The sequence below is a fragment of the Rhinoderma darwinii genome, chromosome 2 (assembly GCF_050947455.1).
Source record: "Rhinoderma darwinii isolate aRhiDar2 chromosome 2, aRhiDar2.hap1, whole genome shotgun sequence".
NCBI lineage: Eukaryota > Metazoa > Chordata > Amphibia > Anura > Rhinodermatidae > Rhinoderma > Rhinoderma darwinii.
In genome coordinates, this window is record NC_134688.1 from 124,603,276 (window position 1) to 124,621,834 (window position 18,559).

At 41.6% G+C, this 18,559-nt stretch overlaps 1 protein-coding gene across 1 annotated transcript in view; it reads right to left on the minus strand.

The window, feature by feature from the left end:
• The window catches only part of GTF2F2 (general transcription factor IIF subunit 2), a 174,315-nt gene that overhangs the window by 120,706 nt on the left and 35,050 nt on the right, over positions 1-18,559 (minus strand). The window contains exon 5 of the mRNA XM_075850234.1: positions 8,740-8,775. Coding sequence (XP_075706349.1) covers positions 8,740-8,775 — 36 coding nt within the window. The remainder of the gene's footprint in view (positions 1-8,739; positions 8,776-18,559) is intronic.

Genomic DNA, 18,559 nt, shown 5'->3' on the forward strand with positions numbered 1-18,559 from the left:
GCAGGCAGCTGGTATTCTATCTGTAATGGAGTGGCTAGCGCAGTCACCAGATCTCAACCCCATAGAGCTGTTGTGGGAGCAGCTTGACCGTATGGTACGCAAGAAGTGCCCATCAAGCCAATCCAACTTGTGGGAGGGGCTTCTGGCAGCATGGGGTGAAATTTCTCCCGATTACCTCAGCAAATTAACAGCTAGAATGCCAAAAGTCTGCAATGCTGTAATTGCTGCAAATGGAGCATTCTTTGACGAAAGCAAAGTGTGAAGGAGAAAATTATTATTTCAAATAAAAATCATTATTTCTAACCTTGTCAATGTCTTGACTATATTTTCTAGGTCATTTTGCAACTCATTTGATAAATATTAGTGTGAGTTTTCATGGAAAACACAAAATTGTCTGGGTGACCCCAAACTTTTGTACGGTAGTGAGTGTGTGTGTATATATATATATATATATATATATGTATATATATGTATATATTACACACATACACACACACAACACCGACATGCCACTCTACCTTACTATTGGATAAAGCTCCGATTACTATTGCCACCAAAGCGGTGTCCCTCCGCGTTTCTGCACCCCTCGTTTTTAGAGTGCATCATCAGGGAGTCACATTCATTGATTATTGAACGCTTAGTAGCCGGTTAGCACCTATTGTGTGCTCTACAGTCTCCTGGCGTGTGCACGCCACTAGTCAGCTGGCCGTACACGCACCGAGGAGACGCCAGACATAAAAAGATTACATCCCTCCCACTTGGTGATGACGCATCACCAAGCAGGCCAAGTCAATGACCAGCAATCCATGACGTAGCGGGCAGCCAGTCGCTAAGCGGTAATTGACGAGCGTCCCTGGTAACCTAGGGATCTACAAGCGGCCCAGACAAGCACTGTAAGAGAACAGTGACAACTAAACTAATGATGCATGAAAAGAACGACAAATGCCACACAGCCAATGGAGTGAATGAGACCACATACTTGGCAGCTGTAGTATGACCGCAACCGACTCACAGGTTAGGGCCCAACAACGGCAGACAAATCATACCGCAGTGATGACCTAAAGTATATGTAAAAGTGGCAAAAATTACCAAGGCAGGCCATATATCAATCCCACACAGGGATACTTTTAAAAGGTTAGGCAAAGACAGCAACTAGGGTCATGGCAGTCATGCCCTATATTAGGTGTCTAGGGTAATGGTGAGTATATCTATGACATATCCTAAAGGTAAATACCACCATAACCCCCACAACGGAGACAGATGAGCTATAGTACACCCATAGTTGGCCCTGTACCTGTGTGCCTTTATAATTGGAACAGGTCTTACAGGAAGCAAGTGTATGAGATGTGCTCATTTAAACCCACAGGTTTAGTGGTTTGCATGCGAAAAATTCACTGTGCTTCTTTTTGTAAGATCCTCTTATCCAGATTTCCACCCTTCGCCGATGGTCGTATCTACTCAATACCCTGGAATTTGAGAAAAGATGCATCGCCCTGATGACAATCCCACACAGGACGTGCCACCGGAGTGTCCTCCCTCCTTTGAATATCACCGATGTGGTCCCTGATCCTACTTCTGAATTCTCTGATTGTCTTCCCTACATATTGGGATTCAATGTTTGCTTTATCACGCTCTAAAGATAATTGAAGCACATGGGATATAGGGTAGCTCTCCCACTGTAAGGGAATTTCTAAAACAAATGGAGTCATTAGATTACAGTGAGGTGTATATTTAGATTTTGAATATGAAAATTTGAATTGATATGGGGCTGTTGGACACTAAGAATTTACGAAGCCAAGTATTGACAAATACCCAACAATTTGCTCTAGGCCATACTAGGTTGAATGTTTCATGTTTTAATGTAATTGTATATAAATGTGTAGTTGTGGCACTATATATTTGCCTTATTTTAGGAACCATGTCCCTGGAACGCATACTTAACGTGAGAGTCTACACAATTGGACAGTGGCCCATTTCACTTTATGCCCACTGCTATATTATTATTGGCTGTCTCTCTTTCTTTATTATATAAACAAAGTTCAATAATACTTTCAAATTGAATTAAATACAAAAAACGGACAAGGCTGTCACAGATTTTACGTGCCATGATTAATGCACTTTACAAATCACATTAGAATATTGCACATTATTGGCGTTAATGTTAACCTATGGAAGTCCCACATAAATGCATACATACAGGTTTCATTTGCCCGCTATTTGAAGGTCGGAAAAAATTAAATCACGTCACTTTTATTTAGAGTCATGAGTATGCAGATTCATACGCCCCGACCAGACATTAACAGTAATACCACTAATATCGCACTGCACAATATTGCGATTGCAAAGTGCCATAATTACTGCATGTAAAATTGCCATAAAAAGTATAAAATACCACAGCCACTAACAAGTCTCAGACAAAGTCTTCATTTTTACCATCCATTTTTATTTTCCATGAGGTTATTAATAAAGCCTGAATTGTGTGAAAAGTAAATTTTACAGTTTATGAGCGCGGATACGGATAATAGTTGCTATGGAAACTTAAACATTGATACAAGCCTAATACAAAGTACATAATGTTACATCATGAAAACAAAACACCTTATTACAAAGATGAATGCCAGTTCACTATTAGATATCTAATTGTCAAGCGGTTTAATGGGGCTGGCATTGATGCCTTCCAACGCAGTTGCCACAGGTTCATGCCATCCGGGGTACCATCTTCACTTAACACATACATCTTATTCGAGTAGGTTTTCTGCGGACAATACGTAAGTCTGATAATTCACAGGTAGGTTAGGTAAAAGCATGGTTAGCGGCCCCTGGTACACCCGCACTTACTGTAGAGTATTACTAATTATATACAATCTAATGGATTAGCCGACAATACAGGTTATTTTTAGATTCAGATTTATAGGTTACTGTTTAGACTACATAGTACAAATCACCAGTCTGCTTATCTTGCCCTATCTGAACAATGCTGGAAAATGAGGACATGAATACCATTAGAGTGAAAATAGCATATTCACATTTGATTCAGAATTTGTTTGTTCAGTAGAATGAAAAGGATTCCCATTTTCATAATAAACCTGGGAATTACTTTACCAAAGGCCCTTTTACACTGGCCAACACTCGGCCGGTGCTGCGAGCACCAATCAATGAGACATAGTTGATCGGCGCTCGTTTGCTCTGGTCACATGGAGCTATGGATGGGGACGAGCGGTCGTTACTCCGATCGTACATTATACATTATCATCATGTCGGCAGCGCGTCGCCCTGTTTACACAGGGAGATGTGCTGCCGACAACGATAATATTTTACTTTTTTAAAACGATAAGACCAGTAGAGCGTTTGCTCATTCGTCTGCTGAAGGCTGCCCTTTTTACACAGTGCAATTATCGGCAACGAGCGTTATATGAACACTCGTCTGCACGATAATCAACCCAGTGTAAAACACCCTTTAGGCCAAGTTCTCACTACCGTTAATATGAGTTTACCTCTCTTCCGTCAGAGGAAGAGAGGATCGAAAGATTAAACGGAAAGCAACGGTTCCGTTAGAATGGTAATTTCAATGGTAATTCTTTTGTTTGTTGCTTTCCGTTCGCTAAGTTTCTGTTTTTTTTTTCCGGAAACTGAAATTCTGCAGACTGCACTTTAATAATCCCTTAAGAGTTTAAAAGTGAATCTGTTATTTTTCCCCCCCCGATAAACCCTGTGAATTTACATTTAATATAAACTATAAAATAAAAATTTCAGTTCGGACTCTATATGAGTCATAAATGGACGACTTGAGTCCACCCTGATGGGATCTGCTCTCATAGAACGATTTTCCATTCTGGCTCCTCGGAACCCCCTCTCTATGATGTCTATACTTCCTAATTGGTCATTTGGAAAGGGATGTCTTTAGGAGACAACCCCTTTCATATTGCAAAACATGAACTCATAGCAACGCACTGTATCTAATCTAAATGTAAAAGGCACATTACATCGATATTTTTAAATTAATTATATAGCACGCACATAAAACATACAAAAATAATTACAGGCACAACACTTACATACCTCCCAACTTTCAACTACCGCAAAGAGGGACAACCGATGTGGCGCACTTAGCATGGCAATTTATTTTCCTTTTAAGCTACGCCTCTAACCCCACCCAACCCCCATCAATACACATCCATTTTAGCCCACACAGTATCATTCTCCCATAGTGCCTCCCCACAGTATAACTACCCATAGAACCCCCTACAATATAATGCCCCATCGTGCCTCCAACACAGTATAATACCAAATAGCTGCCCCCATACAGTATAAAGCAAATACAGATGCCCCCATACAGTATAATGCCCACAAAGATGCCAAAGATGTCCCCATAAAGCATAATGCCCCCATAACTGCCCCTATACAGTATAATGCCCACACAGATGTCCCCATACAGTATAATGCCCATACAGATGCCCCCATACAGTACAATGCTCCCATACAGCCTAATGCTCCCATAGCTGCCCACATGCAGTGTACTGCCCACACAGAAGCCCCCAAACAGTATAATGCCCCCTTAGCTGCCACTACAAAGTATAATGCTCCCATATATGGATATTGACGTCAAGGGCTTTCCCAAGACAGGAATCCCCGGCCAGAGCGCTTGCGTTGCTCTGGCCGGGGAATCCATAGTGGAAAGCCATATATGGACAGTTACGTCAACGGCTTCCCCAGGCTCAGCACTTAAAGTAGCTCCTGTGCGCTGTACTAATGCTGAAGCAGGGAGCTGACAGTTCCTTGCTTCAGCATTGGATTCAACTGTATATGCATCCTGAAGACGCAGACACAGTTGACACCGGGACATATCACCGGCTGCTCGGTACAGCGGGTCACCGCCAGGAAACCGGGACTGTCCCGCTGAAACCGTGACAGATGAAAGGTATGCACTCATTACATCAGCAGAAAGTCTGAAAAAGAAATTACTTACGATTCCATATTTCACAAAAGTTAGTAACTACCTCAGCTCATGACCATTTCAAGCCATTACATGACTTACTGTATGTTTTTCCTCAAAATTCTCATGACAAGGCACATGCATTCACAAACACTTTGGTATGAATTGTAAACCCTTTTAGTCTCAGTACAAAGATTGTTTTTCAGACACAAAAAAACACAACTACAAAAGGCTTATATAGCTTTTAAAAGGACTCTGAAACATGTAAGAGATCTTCATTTCCTGTCATGTGGTGTAGCTGTGAAGTTTTAATATGGTGAAATAAAAGTCAAGTTCTGCTGGATCCCTATTATCTAGGTTTCCCTGGTAACAGACTACAAACTGTTTATAAATATATGTCTCACAGGACAGAATACAGCGGCTAGGTGTTTCCCCAAGTTATGACACTACACCTCCAAAATAATTATTTGTAACAAAAGAAATAGAAACTCCAAAAAAGTCATATGAAAAACAAGAGGACAAAGAGTCATGCACAATTGAAAGTAGAAAAGAATCTTTAATATAGCAAAAAGCTAAAGCACATGTTAAAACATAGAAGATCCAAACAGAATTAACTGTCTGCAGCTAAACAATGTTAAAACGACACCACAAGGTCCCAAAACATTTGTAGAATCACAAAATGTAATGCAGATACTTATATAATATTATATAAAAAGTTTTACAAATTTGGGACACTAAGGCCTTATTTACATGAGCGCTGCGTATCTCAGACTTGAAAAACTGCAGTTTGACTCCAAATTTGGGACATTAAGTCACACGTTTATAACTAAGTGATAATGTCTTACCCATTAGTGTGGTGAAGGTATGCCAGACAAGCGCCCCGACGCACGTTTCGCGTAAATAGGTTCCTCAAGGGGTAACTTTAGATTGTTAATACAGAGTTTAAATACCAAACTGACAGTATCAGCTGATCCTTAATAGACCAAGAAAGGTCCCAATAAACGGCGCATGCGCGTGACCTAAAATCTGGCGAGAACACAAACCCAGGCCGTCAAATATTACCGAGCACGCATCGCCCCCATACGTCACGGGGGAGCGACGCATGCGCACAACGCTGGTTACGACGGCTAAGCTGTGAGTTCCGCAAGATAGGTCACAGAGCTTGAGCACTCACAGGAGAGTCATATACACAAGTAATGGGTTCTCGCAAACAAAAAGGGAGGGTAAATATGTTATTACAGTCCTTCGAAAAAGAAGAAAGTGGACATAATACCATACCTCTTTCCTCCATATACGTATGCAATGTTAAATACTTTTGTGTCAAAAAAAGACAAAAGTATAGTAGGTATGATACCTTTATTGGCTAACCATAAAAATTATAAAACGTAAGCTTTCAGAGCACAAAAGTATTTAACATTGCATATTGTTTCTGGCTAACACGGTGCTACACTATTTTTTACAGTCATCCATATAATGAAAAACCAGTGATTACACAATAATAGTGTGATAGTGAAGACCATGAATATGAATAGAATCTGATAAACAATAAAAAAAAAAAACACACAGATTCATAAGTGCCAGTATAATAAACACAGCTATGTACGTGTAAAGTACAACACAATTGTAAAGATTAATACTTATATAAAAAATTTGAGATGGCGACCGGCTAAAAATTCCAAAAAACAGTCGCAGTGTATATAGGTCATCCATATAGAAAGCAATTCTATCTTACATCACTCAAAACAAAAAGTGTGAAAAACAAAGAAAAAAAAGATACCAAAGTAAAAAAAAAGAGATGTAAATGGATGTAACTCTTGGAACAATGGCTCCCATTGGTCTCAATGAAAAATTGAGACTTGCTTCATTTCTGTAGTTTCTCTTGTCTCACGTTTTCTTAAAAATAATGTTTTTAACAGTGTATGTACTAATTTCAGTTTACATTTTTTTTTTACACCGTTCTTTTTCAATATGCCGATATTTTACGTTGTTGCACCTACATGCACTGCGGCCGTTTTTTTTAAAAAAATTGGCAGGTCGCCATCTACACACATTTTTTATAGAAGTATCAATCTTTACAATTGTGTCAGCTATGTACCTGTAATGGAGGTGTTTATTATACTAGCACGTATTATGAATCTGTGTGTTTTATGGTTTATCAGATTCTATTCATATTCGTGGTCTTCACGATCACACTATTATTGTGTAATCAGTTTTTTCATAATATGTATATGGAGGAAGGAGGTATGGTATTAAGTCCACTTCCTTCTTTTTCGAAGGACTGTAAAAACATACGTACCCTCCCTTTTTTTCTGCGAGAACACATTACTTGTAGATAGGACTCTCCCATGAGTGCTCAAGCTCTGTGACCTATCTTGCGGAGTTCACAGCTCAGCCAGCGTAACCAGCGTCGTGCGCATGCGTCGCTACCCCCTGTGACGTCCAGGGAACGGTGCATGCGCGATAACGTTTGACGGCCTGGGTTTAGGTCACACGCATGCGCCGTTCATTGGGACGGTTATTGGTCTATTAAGGATCAGCTGATACTGTCAGTCTGGTATTTAGATTGTTAATACAGAGTTTAAAGTTACCCCTTGAGGAACCTATTTACGCGTAACACGCGTTGGGGCGCTTGTCTGTCATACCTTCACCACACTAATGGGTAAGACATTAATTATCACTTTGTTATAAAACGTGTGACTAAGGCCTTATTTACACGAACGTGTTAAACGTCCGTGGGACGGCCGTTGAAACAGCGGCCGTCCCACGGACCTATGTAATTCAATGTTTCCGTTCACACAGCCGTTGTTTCAACAGACCGTGTGAAGGGTCTGTGCGAAAATAGGACATGTCCGTTCTTTTCGCGCATCCCTCCATAGGACTCTCAACTATCGGGGATACGTGACATCGCGTTCCGCAGCGCTGAGCACAGATGCACCTCGGACGTGAAAAACGGCAGTTTTTCATGTCCGAGATGCGCAGCGCTCGTGTAAATAAGGCCTTAGTGTCCCAAATTTGGGACTCTTTTTTCCTTATTACCCAGCATCTTACCGACGTGGTTTTTGTTTTACTGCACTTAAATACCTATAGGTGATTCTACCTTCGAGTCTCTACCTCTTTCCTCTGTGGAACTAATTATTATTCCTGTTCATATACCACTTTGCACAACATTATGGCTGTTTGCCTAGCGTTTATATCATGTAAGCAATTGGATGTCTGCCTAGTGTCTTATATTATATAAGTATCTGCATTACATTTTGTGATTCTACAAATGTTTTGAGACCTTGTGGTGTTTTAACATTGTTTAGCTGCAGACGGTTAATTCTGTTTGGATCTTCTATGTTTTAACATGTGTTTTAGCTTTTTGCTATAATAAAGATTATTTTCTACTTTCAATAGGGCATGACTCTTTGTCCGCTTGTTTTTCAAACTGTTTGATCTGATCCTGCATTATATTTAGTAATAAATAATTTGGTAATACATTAATTCTATATCTTATTTGGACATCTGATGAAGCAGCTCATTCTTTTCCAAAAAGTTAACAGAAAATCCCTATACAAATGAATGTTTAGCAGTTGGATCACAAACTGCATTTGTACACAGGATTTTGTCACAAACCAGACTCCAAGCAAAATAACATCGATGCAGTCAGTATGGTCATCAGGGTTTGTTCAAGTCATTTCAGGCTAATCATAAGTATAATCAGGAAGATTTGATAAAGTCATCATTCAATTAATCTGCGATGTCCCATCCTGGCCAAGCCTCGTAACAAATATCCAGCGCTAGAATAAAAGAAGAAATAAGCTTACCAGTTGTCCTGATCTCAAGCTTTTCATCAGATGGACCTGGAAGAACACAGTATATCAAAAGTAGAGAAAAAGAAATCGGACAGTCACAAATCTCAAAAAGCACACAATACACAAAGAAACCCATTATTTCCTTTACCACAATGAGGTCACATATCACTCAACACAAACAATTATGGCATTTTAATGATAATTTTTTTGACCAAGATGATTTATGTACGCAATATACCTCTCCCTTCAGATGGAATAAAACGGTTTCTCTGGTGCCACCTATTGGTAACTATCCTATAAGTTAATGCCCGGCCCCATACAGAGCTTTGCACCTCATCAGTACATAGCAGGCTTCTAATTGGCTATGTGAGATGCCATATATATGGATCATTTCTGGAACATATTCTAAAGTAACTTAATCTCCTCTCAAAGAGAATTTTTGACTAAAACTGAAAAAAAAAAAAAATATTCAAAAAAATAAATCACCAGTATTGGATCAAGTAAGGCTCCATACATATGGAGCTTGAGGTGCACGTTTAGTGTATGCGCCGCGAAAGCATATACATAGGGCACACGTTGGAGCCATCCATTGGAGGTATATGTCAGGAAATACTCCCAACGAATACTTAAACTGTGTGAATAGAGATGAACAACATTTTCAAACTAACCATGCAATTTCACTAATCTACATAATATTCTGGAGCTGCAATGCTTATTGGAGGCTTTAGAAGTTTTTTCTATATCGGAAAAATCAAAAGAAAAAAAATTACATTTTTAGCATAACACGTAGGGGGAAAGAAAATAATGTTCATACGCCAGTTATCTGGCGTAGAAATGTCGCCATTGCTTCTTGGGGTGTCTCCCCCACACTTTCCAAGGAAAAGTGCATGGAGCTTATAAGAAAGGGGCATGGCCACCTATGGCCCCACTCATTTACTACAACTTACTCCAGAAACGGCCATAAATTATAGCGGAAATCTATGCCAGCTCCTGGCTGCCATAGATTTCATTTAATAGCGCACAGACAGCCGAGGCGCTGCCAAATTTAGTACAGGGGTGGTCTGATTTCAGGAAATGAATGTTATTTTAGGTATGATTAAAAGTTATATAACTTTCAATAAACTTTGTATTAATGCCTCATGGTTTTCAAGATCTCTGCTTTGTTATACAGTAGGAACATTCATTGTTTAGTTCCAGTGGATAAAATTATGTCCATGGCCACGTGTGTCCATCACATGACTATGGACAGATTTTATCCACTGGAAGTTAAAAAATACATTTTCCTACTGAATAACCTCAAGCAGAGAACTTAAAAAGCGAGAGGAATGAATACAGAATATTGGAAAAAATTATATAACGTAATTATACATAAAATAACATTCATTTGCTAAAACCGGACAAACCCTTTAAGAGGCGTGTGCCTCAATAGATTTGTCACATCTTACTACAGTTTGTTTTTAAAGAGGCTCTGTCACCACATTATAAGTGGCCTATCTTCTACATGATGTGATCGGCACTGTAATGTAGATTACAGAAGTGTTTTTTATTTAGAAAAATGATCTATGTTAGATTTATGCTAATGACTTTCTTAATGCCAAACTGGGCGTGTTTTTACTTTTTGGCCAAGTGGGAGTTGTAAAGAGACGTGTATGACGCTGGCCAATCGGCGTCATACACTTCTCTCCATTAATTTATTCAGCACATCGTGATCTTTCTAGATTATGTGCAGCCACATACTCACACATTAACGTTACTGAAGTGTCTTGAGAGTTAATGGACATCGCTTCCAGCCAGGAAACTGTCATTTACAGCGTGATCTTGCGAGATTATGCTTGCTGTGCTGTAAGTTCCACACAAACGTTGTGAATAGACATCACGTCCTGGATGGAAGCGATGTCCATTAACTCTCAAGACACTTCAGTAACGTTGATGTGTGAGTATGTGGCTGCACATCATGATCTAGAAAGATCACTATGTGCTGAGTAAATGAAAGGAGAGACGTGTATGACACTGATTGGTCAGCGTCATACACGTCTCTTTACAACGCCCACTTGGTCAAAAAGTAAAAACACGGCAAGTTGGGCATTAAGAAAGTCATTAGTATAAATCTAAAATAGGTCATAACTTCGTCAAAATTGATCGTTTTTCTAAATAAAAAAAACACTGCTGTAATCTACATTACAGCGCCGATCATATTATGTAGTATATAGGGCACTTATAATGTGATGACAGCACTTCCTTAAATAGGACTGGCGCAGTCTTAATACATCTCCCCTATAGAATTCACATTTAATGACCATTGTATCTTGCCAGGGGAAGCACTTTGGTGCAAAAGCTGAACGGTTGTCATCCACAATACTTGGGGCATCCAGTCTGACCAGGTTATGGCAAATCCCAATCTGAACATTCCCTCACCATAAAGAATGCGAAACTAAGCAACACTTTACTGAAATGACGGTAGTGAGCAATCTCGTTAACTCTCTATAGTTTACTACAAATATGGCACATCCATGAGTAGGAAGATCGCTTTGATTTTTGGCCCACTAACCAAAAATGACTCAGCGCGGTTGAATGGCAATAGGCACTCGAGCAATCAAATGTTCTGCTGCCAGCTTCCCCTAGTCTTCCATTCTCTCTCCACCCTACTGCACGAATGAACTGTTAAACATTCTCATTTTCCAAGATGTAATCAGCAGATGGAGAAAGAAGCTCGCTTCTAAAAACAGTAACTTCCTAGAAAATAGCAGTAATCTGAAACCTTAAAATTGGCACATTTCACATATGTAGGTTAAAGAAGTTATCAGGGGACCAAAAATGACTAAGCATTTATATTATCAAACAAGTCACTTATATACATGCGTATAGTAATAGCGTGCGTACATGTGGATCAGAGGGTATGCCAGGACTTGTAGTAAATCAGTCTGTGATGACTTCGTAAGTGCTACCTCATAGCCGGAAGAGAGAGAGCGCGGAGCTGCCTGGCTCGTTTTTGCAAGTAAAAATCACATATATGCATGAGGATCACGTCTAAAAGTGTTGGTTATTTGTATTTTTTTTAAATTGCGATTTAGGGCATCTTTATAGCCCTTTATGGGTGATATATTATGTTGCTATATAAAGGTAGCCTCTATTTATCAGGGATATTCTCATATTGATTGGGTGCTCGCAGACTAGTCAGTTCTAAAGGTTAGGTTAAACCCACATAATAACAACATTAGACATTTGACATGTGTAGGCTAGGCTATCTAACTTATTCTTTACGGAGTATGAATATTCTAGACATAATTGGTCTTTTGTGCCAAGTTAGGGGACTTTGGCACTATCCAACCATCATCTAACATTGTTCTTTTTTACTTAACTATTTATTAAAGTATTTATTATTTTTCTACTCTTTAAACTCTATTATATAACACTACTTTTCCCAATCCCTTTTCCTGTAACTTTACATATCAATAATTTGGTGATGTACACCTAGTGTGATTTTTTTTTTTCTTTGCTCAAAAATAAATATATATAAAATAAATTATATATATATATATATAGATAGATATAGATATATATATATATATATATATATATAGAATTGTAGCAGGGTAATATCTTTCAACATATATTTGCAATTTTTAAAAAAACGTATACCGTTCAGTATAGTAATTTCATTGGATGATATATATATATATATATATATGCCAATGCATACCTCAAGCACACACTTAGCATACATTGGGGCAATCGTTTTTTTCCCGGCGCGTATGCACAACGCAATTTACATCACGTTTTTTAACTACATTCAAACTTTGGTAACAGGAAACTTTGGGAAAGGCCCCAATTCGTAATTTGTGCTCTATAGGATAACATAGTAGACTACGATAATCTATATATAGATATGAACAGTATACGTTTTTGTTTTCGTTTGTTTTTTATATGAAGCCTAATGAGCGAAGTATACCACTGTATGCCTAAACAGTGGCAATCGTCGAGAAATCGACTGAAAGGCTCTGGACTATGCCTTAAAGGGAATGCATCACAACTTAAATAAGTTACTTATTTTTATTACATTTTTAAGTATTTTTTTCCTCCCACATGGTATTAAAAAATAAATAATAATTTGACATGTTTTCCTATGTTGGCCACCAAAGGGAGTACTTCCCAGAATTACAGCAAGGTGAATAAGGTAAAGCAAGCTGACTCACAGCTGCTGTAAATGTGGGAGGGAATCTCACCCCCCCCCCCTATTTTTGGCTACAAGCGAGGAAAAGGTGTCTTCAGATTGCTAAGCATTGTCCGGCTGCCAAGGGAAAACCGCTCCAGATTTTCAGGCAGTTTTGAATCAAACTCGCGTTTTTTTACGGCCATTTTTGGAGCTGTTTTAGAGTCAATGAAAAAAAAGTCTCCAAAAACGTCCTAAGAAGTGACATGCACTTTTTCGCGGGTGTCTTTTTATGTGCCGTTTTTGGAAAATGAGGCATAAAAAAAAAATGCACTGTTGGAAGAACGCCGTATTTCTCATTGAAATCAATGCTTGAAATCACGATCGATTAAGCTTCCCATTTACAAAAATGGGAAGCGAGCAGTTAGTTTTTTACGCAAGCGTTCTTAAAAAACATTTTGCGTAAAAAAAGAATGGTGGGGGGGGATGTGTGTGGCGCAGTTGCATGTTTGGGGGGATGTGTGTGTGTGTATTGCTCGCCGCTGATTCTTCAAAACAGCTGATAAGCGGCTATGAAGGATCAGCGGCACCAGTGCATACTCCGCTGCACAAAAATAGGACACAGCTCCGCTACACACACACACACACACAGCTCTGCTACAGCCACACACACACACACAGCTCTGCCACACACACACGCACACCTCTGCCACACACGCGCACACCTCTGCCACACACGCGCACACCTCTGCCACACACGCGCACACCTCTGCCACACACGCGCACACCTCTGCCACACACGCGCACACCTCTGCCACACACGCGCACACCTCTGCCACACACGCGCACACCTCTGCCACACACGCGCACACCTCTGCCACACACGCGCACACCTCTGCCACACACGCGCACACCTCTGCCACACACGCGCACACCTCTGCCACACACACGCGCACACCTCTGCCACACACACACACGGCTCTGCCCCACACACACACACACACACACACACGGCTCTGCCACACACACACACGGCTCTGCCACACACACACACGGCTCTGCCACACACACACACGGCTCTGCCACACACACACACACACACACACACACAGCTCTGCCACACACACACACGGCTCTGCCACACACGGCTCTGCCACACACACACACACACACACACACACACACACAGCTCTGCCACACACACGGCTCTGCCACACACACACACCTCTGCCACACACACCCACACACACACCTCTGCCACACCCACACACACACCTCTGCCACACCCACACACACCTCTGCCACACCCACACACACACCTCTGCCACACACACACACCTCTGCCACACACACACACCTCTGCCACACACACACACACACACACACCCACACACCTCTGCCACACACACACCTACACCTCTGCTACACACACACACACACACCTCTGCCACACACACACACACACACACACACACACACACACACACACACACACCTCTGCCACACACACACAGACCTCTGCCACACACACACAGACCTCTGCCACACACACACAGACCTCTGCCACACACACACAGACCTCTGCCACACACACACAGACCTCTGCCACACACACACAGACCTCTGCCACACACACACAGACCTCTGCCACACACACACAGACCTCTGCCACACACACACAGACCTCTGCCACACACACACAGACCTCTGCCACACACACACAGACCTCTGCCACACACACACAGACCTCTGCCACACACACACAGACCTCTGCCACACACACACACACACACACAGACCTCTGCCACACACACACACACACACACAGACCTCTGCCACACACACACACACACACACACACACACAGACCTCTGCCACACACACACAGCTCTGCCCCACACACACAGCTCTGCCACACACACAGACCTCTGCCACACACACACAGCTCTGCCCCACACACACAGCTCTGCCCCACACACACAGCTCTGCCACACACACACACACACACACACACACACACACACACACAGCTCTGCCACACACACACAGCTCTGCCACACACACACAGCTCTGCCACACACACACAGCTCTGCCACACACACACACAGCTCTGCCACACACACACACAGCTCTGCCACACACACACACACAGCTCTGCCACACACACACACACAGCTCTGCCACACACACACACAGCTCTGCCACACACACACACACAGCTCTGCCACACACACACACACAGCTCTGCCACACACACACACACAGCTCTGCCACACACACACACAGCTCTGCCACACACACACACAGCTCTGCCACACACACACACAGCTCTGCCACACACACACACAGCTCTGCCACACACACACACAGCTCTGCCACACACACACACAGCTCTGCCACACACACACACAGCTCTGCCACACACACACACAGCTCTGCCACACACACACACAGCTCTGCCACACACACACACAGCTCTGCCACACACACACACAGCTCTGCCACACACACACCCACACACACAGCTCTGCTACCCACACACACACACAGTCACAGCACGTGTGCGGGGGGGCCACAAGGTGGGGGCTGAGAGAAAGTGAGAGGGAGAGATACACACCTTACCTGCGATGCGGCCGGTCTTAATAATAGCGCTGGCTTTCTCCCTACAAACCAGCTGCTATGCTGGGTCACTCTGGACTGCACCAGCGCAGTAGAGTGAGCTAACAGAAGAAGAAGAGGATACAGTGAACGTTCATTGTGTCCTATGCACTGTAGCTGCCGTGTTCCATCTGTGTATGTCGTTAAGAGACACATACCCAGAGGAAACAGGTCAGCCCCCAGTAAAGTAAGAAGGTGTTAAAAAAAAAAAATAAATAGTGTGAAAAAATAAATAAAAAGTCAATATAATATTTTATTAAATAGAAACACACAAATTAAAAATAAAATAAAAATCATGACACTGTCCCTTTAATTTACCTGTTCCTGTTGGACTTCTAAAGAAAAGTGTGCTTAGTTGCATTCTCAGTTATGCTGACTCCCCACTGCAGAGGGTTATTAGTGAAAAAACGCAAAGGACTTTGACAGGGTGTGCAGACATGTAGCCATTTTAAGAGAGAGAGAAAGCCGAACTATTATTTCTATATACTCGATTCTTTCAGACATCTCTCTCTCCCTTCCTACTGTGATAGTTACCCCAGGGTACCACAGCATGAACATCGGAGAAAAGGTATGAGTAGACAACCAAGTGTAAAGCCGGCATACACAATTAGTTGCTCCTGTCAATTTACGCACCCGGATATATTTTAAGAGCTTGCGTTTGTTAAAGTACCTAGTGAGGGCTCATTTTGAAATCTATCAACAATGTTATTAGCCCCATACAGTTGAACATTTCACTAGATCTTGAAAGCTGAAGAGTGAGAGCATGCGCTTACGCACACACACTCCTTTATCCTGGCTCTTGCTGTAACACTCTCCATATCTGATTGGATAGTGACACAGCCATAGTAACACGCCCCCTTGCCAGTACACGCCCCATTGACAGTTCAGGGGGTTATTTAAATATCAGGCGCCAAATATAACGGCACCAATATCTAAATAACGGAGGAGGGTAGAAAAAAAATATATAAAGTGCCCCAGGGTTTGTGCAGCCCTCCCCATTACATGCTGCACATGTATGGGGAGGTGAATGGTAATTATTGTACTAAAGAGAACCTAACACATCAGGAAAGGAAGAAATGACAAATGTTTTTCATCACCTGACTCCATGCTTTTAACCGCTTAACTCTTAGAGCTATAGGGCAAGTTTATACCGCCTTTTTTTGCGGTTTGGCATTTCTCTCTAATTTAGGCTTTGTTCCACGGTTTTGAATCCTATTTTTTGTCAAGATTAAGAAGATACCTTTAAAACAATGTTGCATCCTGTTGGTATGGACTACTATTGAACAGAAAATAGGATCCATCTGGATCCTGTTCTTTAACAAACAAACGAGACTGCGCCATTCTGGTGTCCTGTTGCACGCTGTTAACGGAAAACTTGACCCCGCAAAAAAACACCATGCGAAAAACGTGGTGTAAACAAGGACTATAGGAAGCGGTCTGATTTAAAGAAAATGCGTTAAAGATGGTAGACCTGGGAACCTTCATTGGGCCCATGGCACGGCCCCTTTTTCTAACAGCTTTTGACCGTGGCATCTCAGGGGTTAAACTAGCGGGAACCCGCTTCTATGTAGGCTATATACATAGGCGCTGTTTAGTTCTGTCAAAATTGATTCCATCAGGTCAGCTGTACTGATGGCTCGGCTAAAAGCTGGTCCTGTGTGTCAGAATCAAGCGAATAACGATCAGATCCAAGTTCATGAAGATATGATCGTTATTAGCTGGATCTTGCGAGTCAGAGACACGCAGGACCAGCTTTCAACTAGCTGTGATGGTTATTAGCTGGGACCAGCTTTGAGCCTAATGGAATCAGCTTTGACAAAAATATACAGCTTCTATGTATATAGGATACATAGAAGCTGTATCTTAAAATGTAAAAAAAACAAAAATTTAAAAAGTTGTTTTAAATCAAATAAAACAGATTAAAAAAACAAACAACATTGAATCAAAATTGTACATCGCTTTTAACTTAAAGGGGTTGTTCACATTTTATTTTTTCTATTCATTTATTTATAGAATAGGAAGTTATACAGATTTCGAATATATAGGTTATTAAAATTCGGATCACATACCCTTCTCATATCAGTGCAGTTGCTGGTCTCTAAAAGACAAAAATGCTATAACCTACAGATTTGTCCATAGAAATACACCCATAGTATAACTGAATGGACAGTCATGTGACCCACATCATGTGACCCCTGGCATTCAGGTTACACTGTCCAGGTATAGAATATATAATTTCTGTTTCTCAATAACCTATTATTCACAAAGTATTTCTACCTACAGCAAAATCTCATCATCATGTCCAGGGGCGTAACTAGGAAAGACTGGGCCCCATAGAGAACTTTTGACTGGGGCCCCCCTCCCCTGGGTATCACACAACCCCGCCCCTTGTAGATAGTGCCTCCATATAGATTCCACCCAACAGCACCCCCTGTAGATAACGCCATACAGCCCCCCCTGTAGATAACGCCATATAGCCCCCCTGTAGATAACGCCATACAGCCCCCAACCCCCCCCCACCCACCCCAAAAAAAAGATAAACGGCCCATAGTTTGTCCTACAAAAGAAATGTATCCCCTATCCACAGGATCAGCGGTAGTTGCGCCACTGATCATGTCTGTCAGTGTCTGAGGAGCAGCTCTTCCAATCTTCTCACGGTCTCCTCTGTTTTTTTTAAATTTAGCTTTAATAAAAAGATTACTACATCTCAGAGACCAGCAGATACTTTATAAACCATCTAGGGACCGTAAATACATGCACAGTAAAGTAGTTGTTAATCGTCATTCCACCATTAGTCCTATTCACTTATCCCATGGATTTGTCCCCTCTGTTGCCTCAAAATGTGTGTGTTGGTCAGATGACTGGCGCCATGTTTGGTCATATTCAATAAGGCCTCATGCACACGGCCGTGCCAGTGATCATGGATCTCAATTGCGGAGCACGGACCATAAAACGCAAAAGATAGGACATGTTCTATATTCTGCGGTACACCACTACGTCCCGGGCACCTTCCCGTAAATAAAG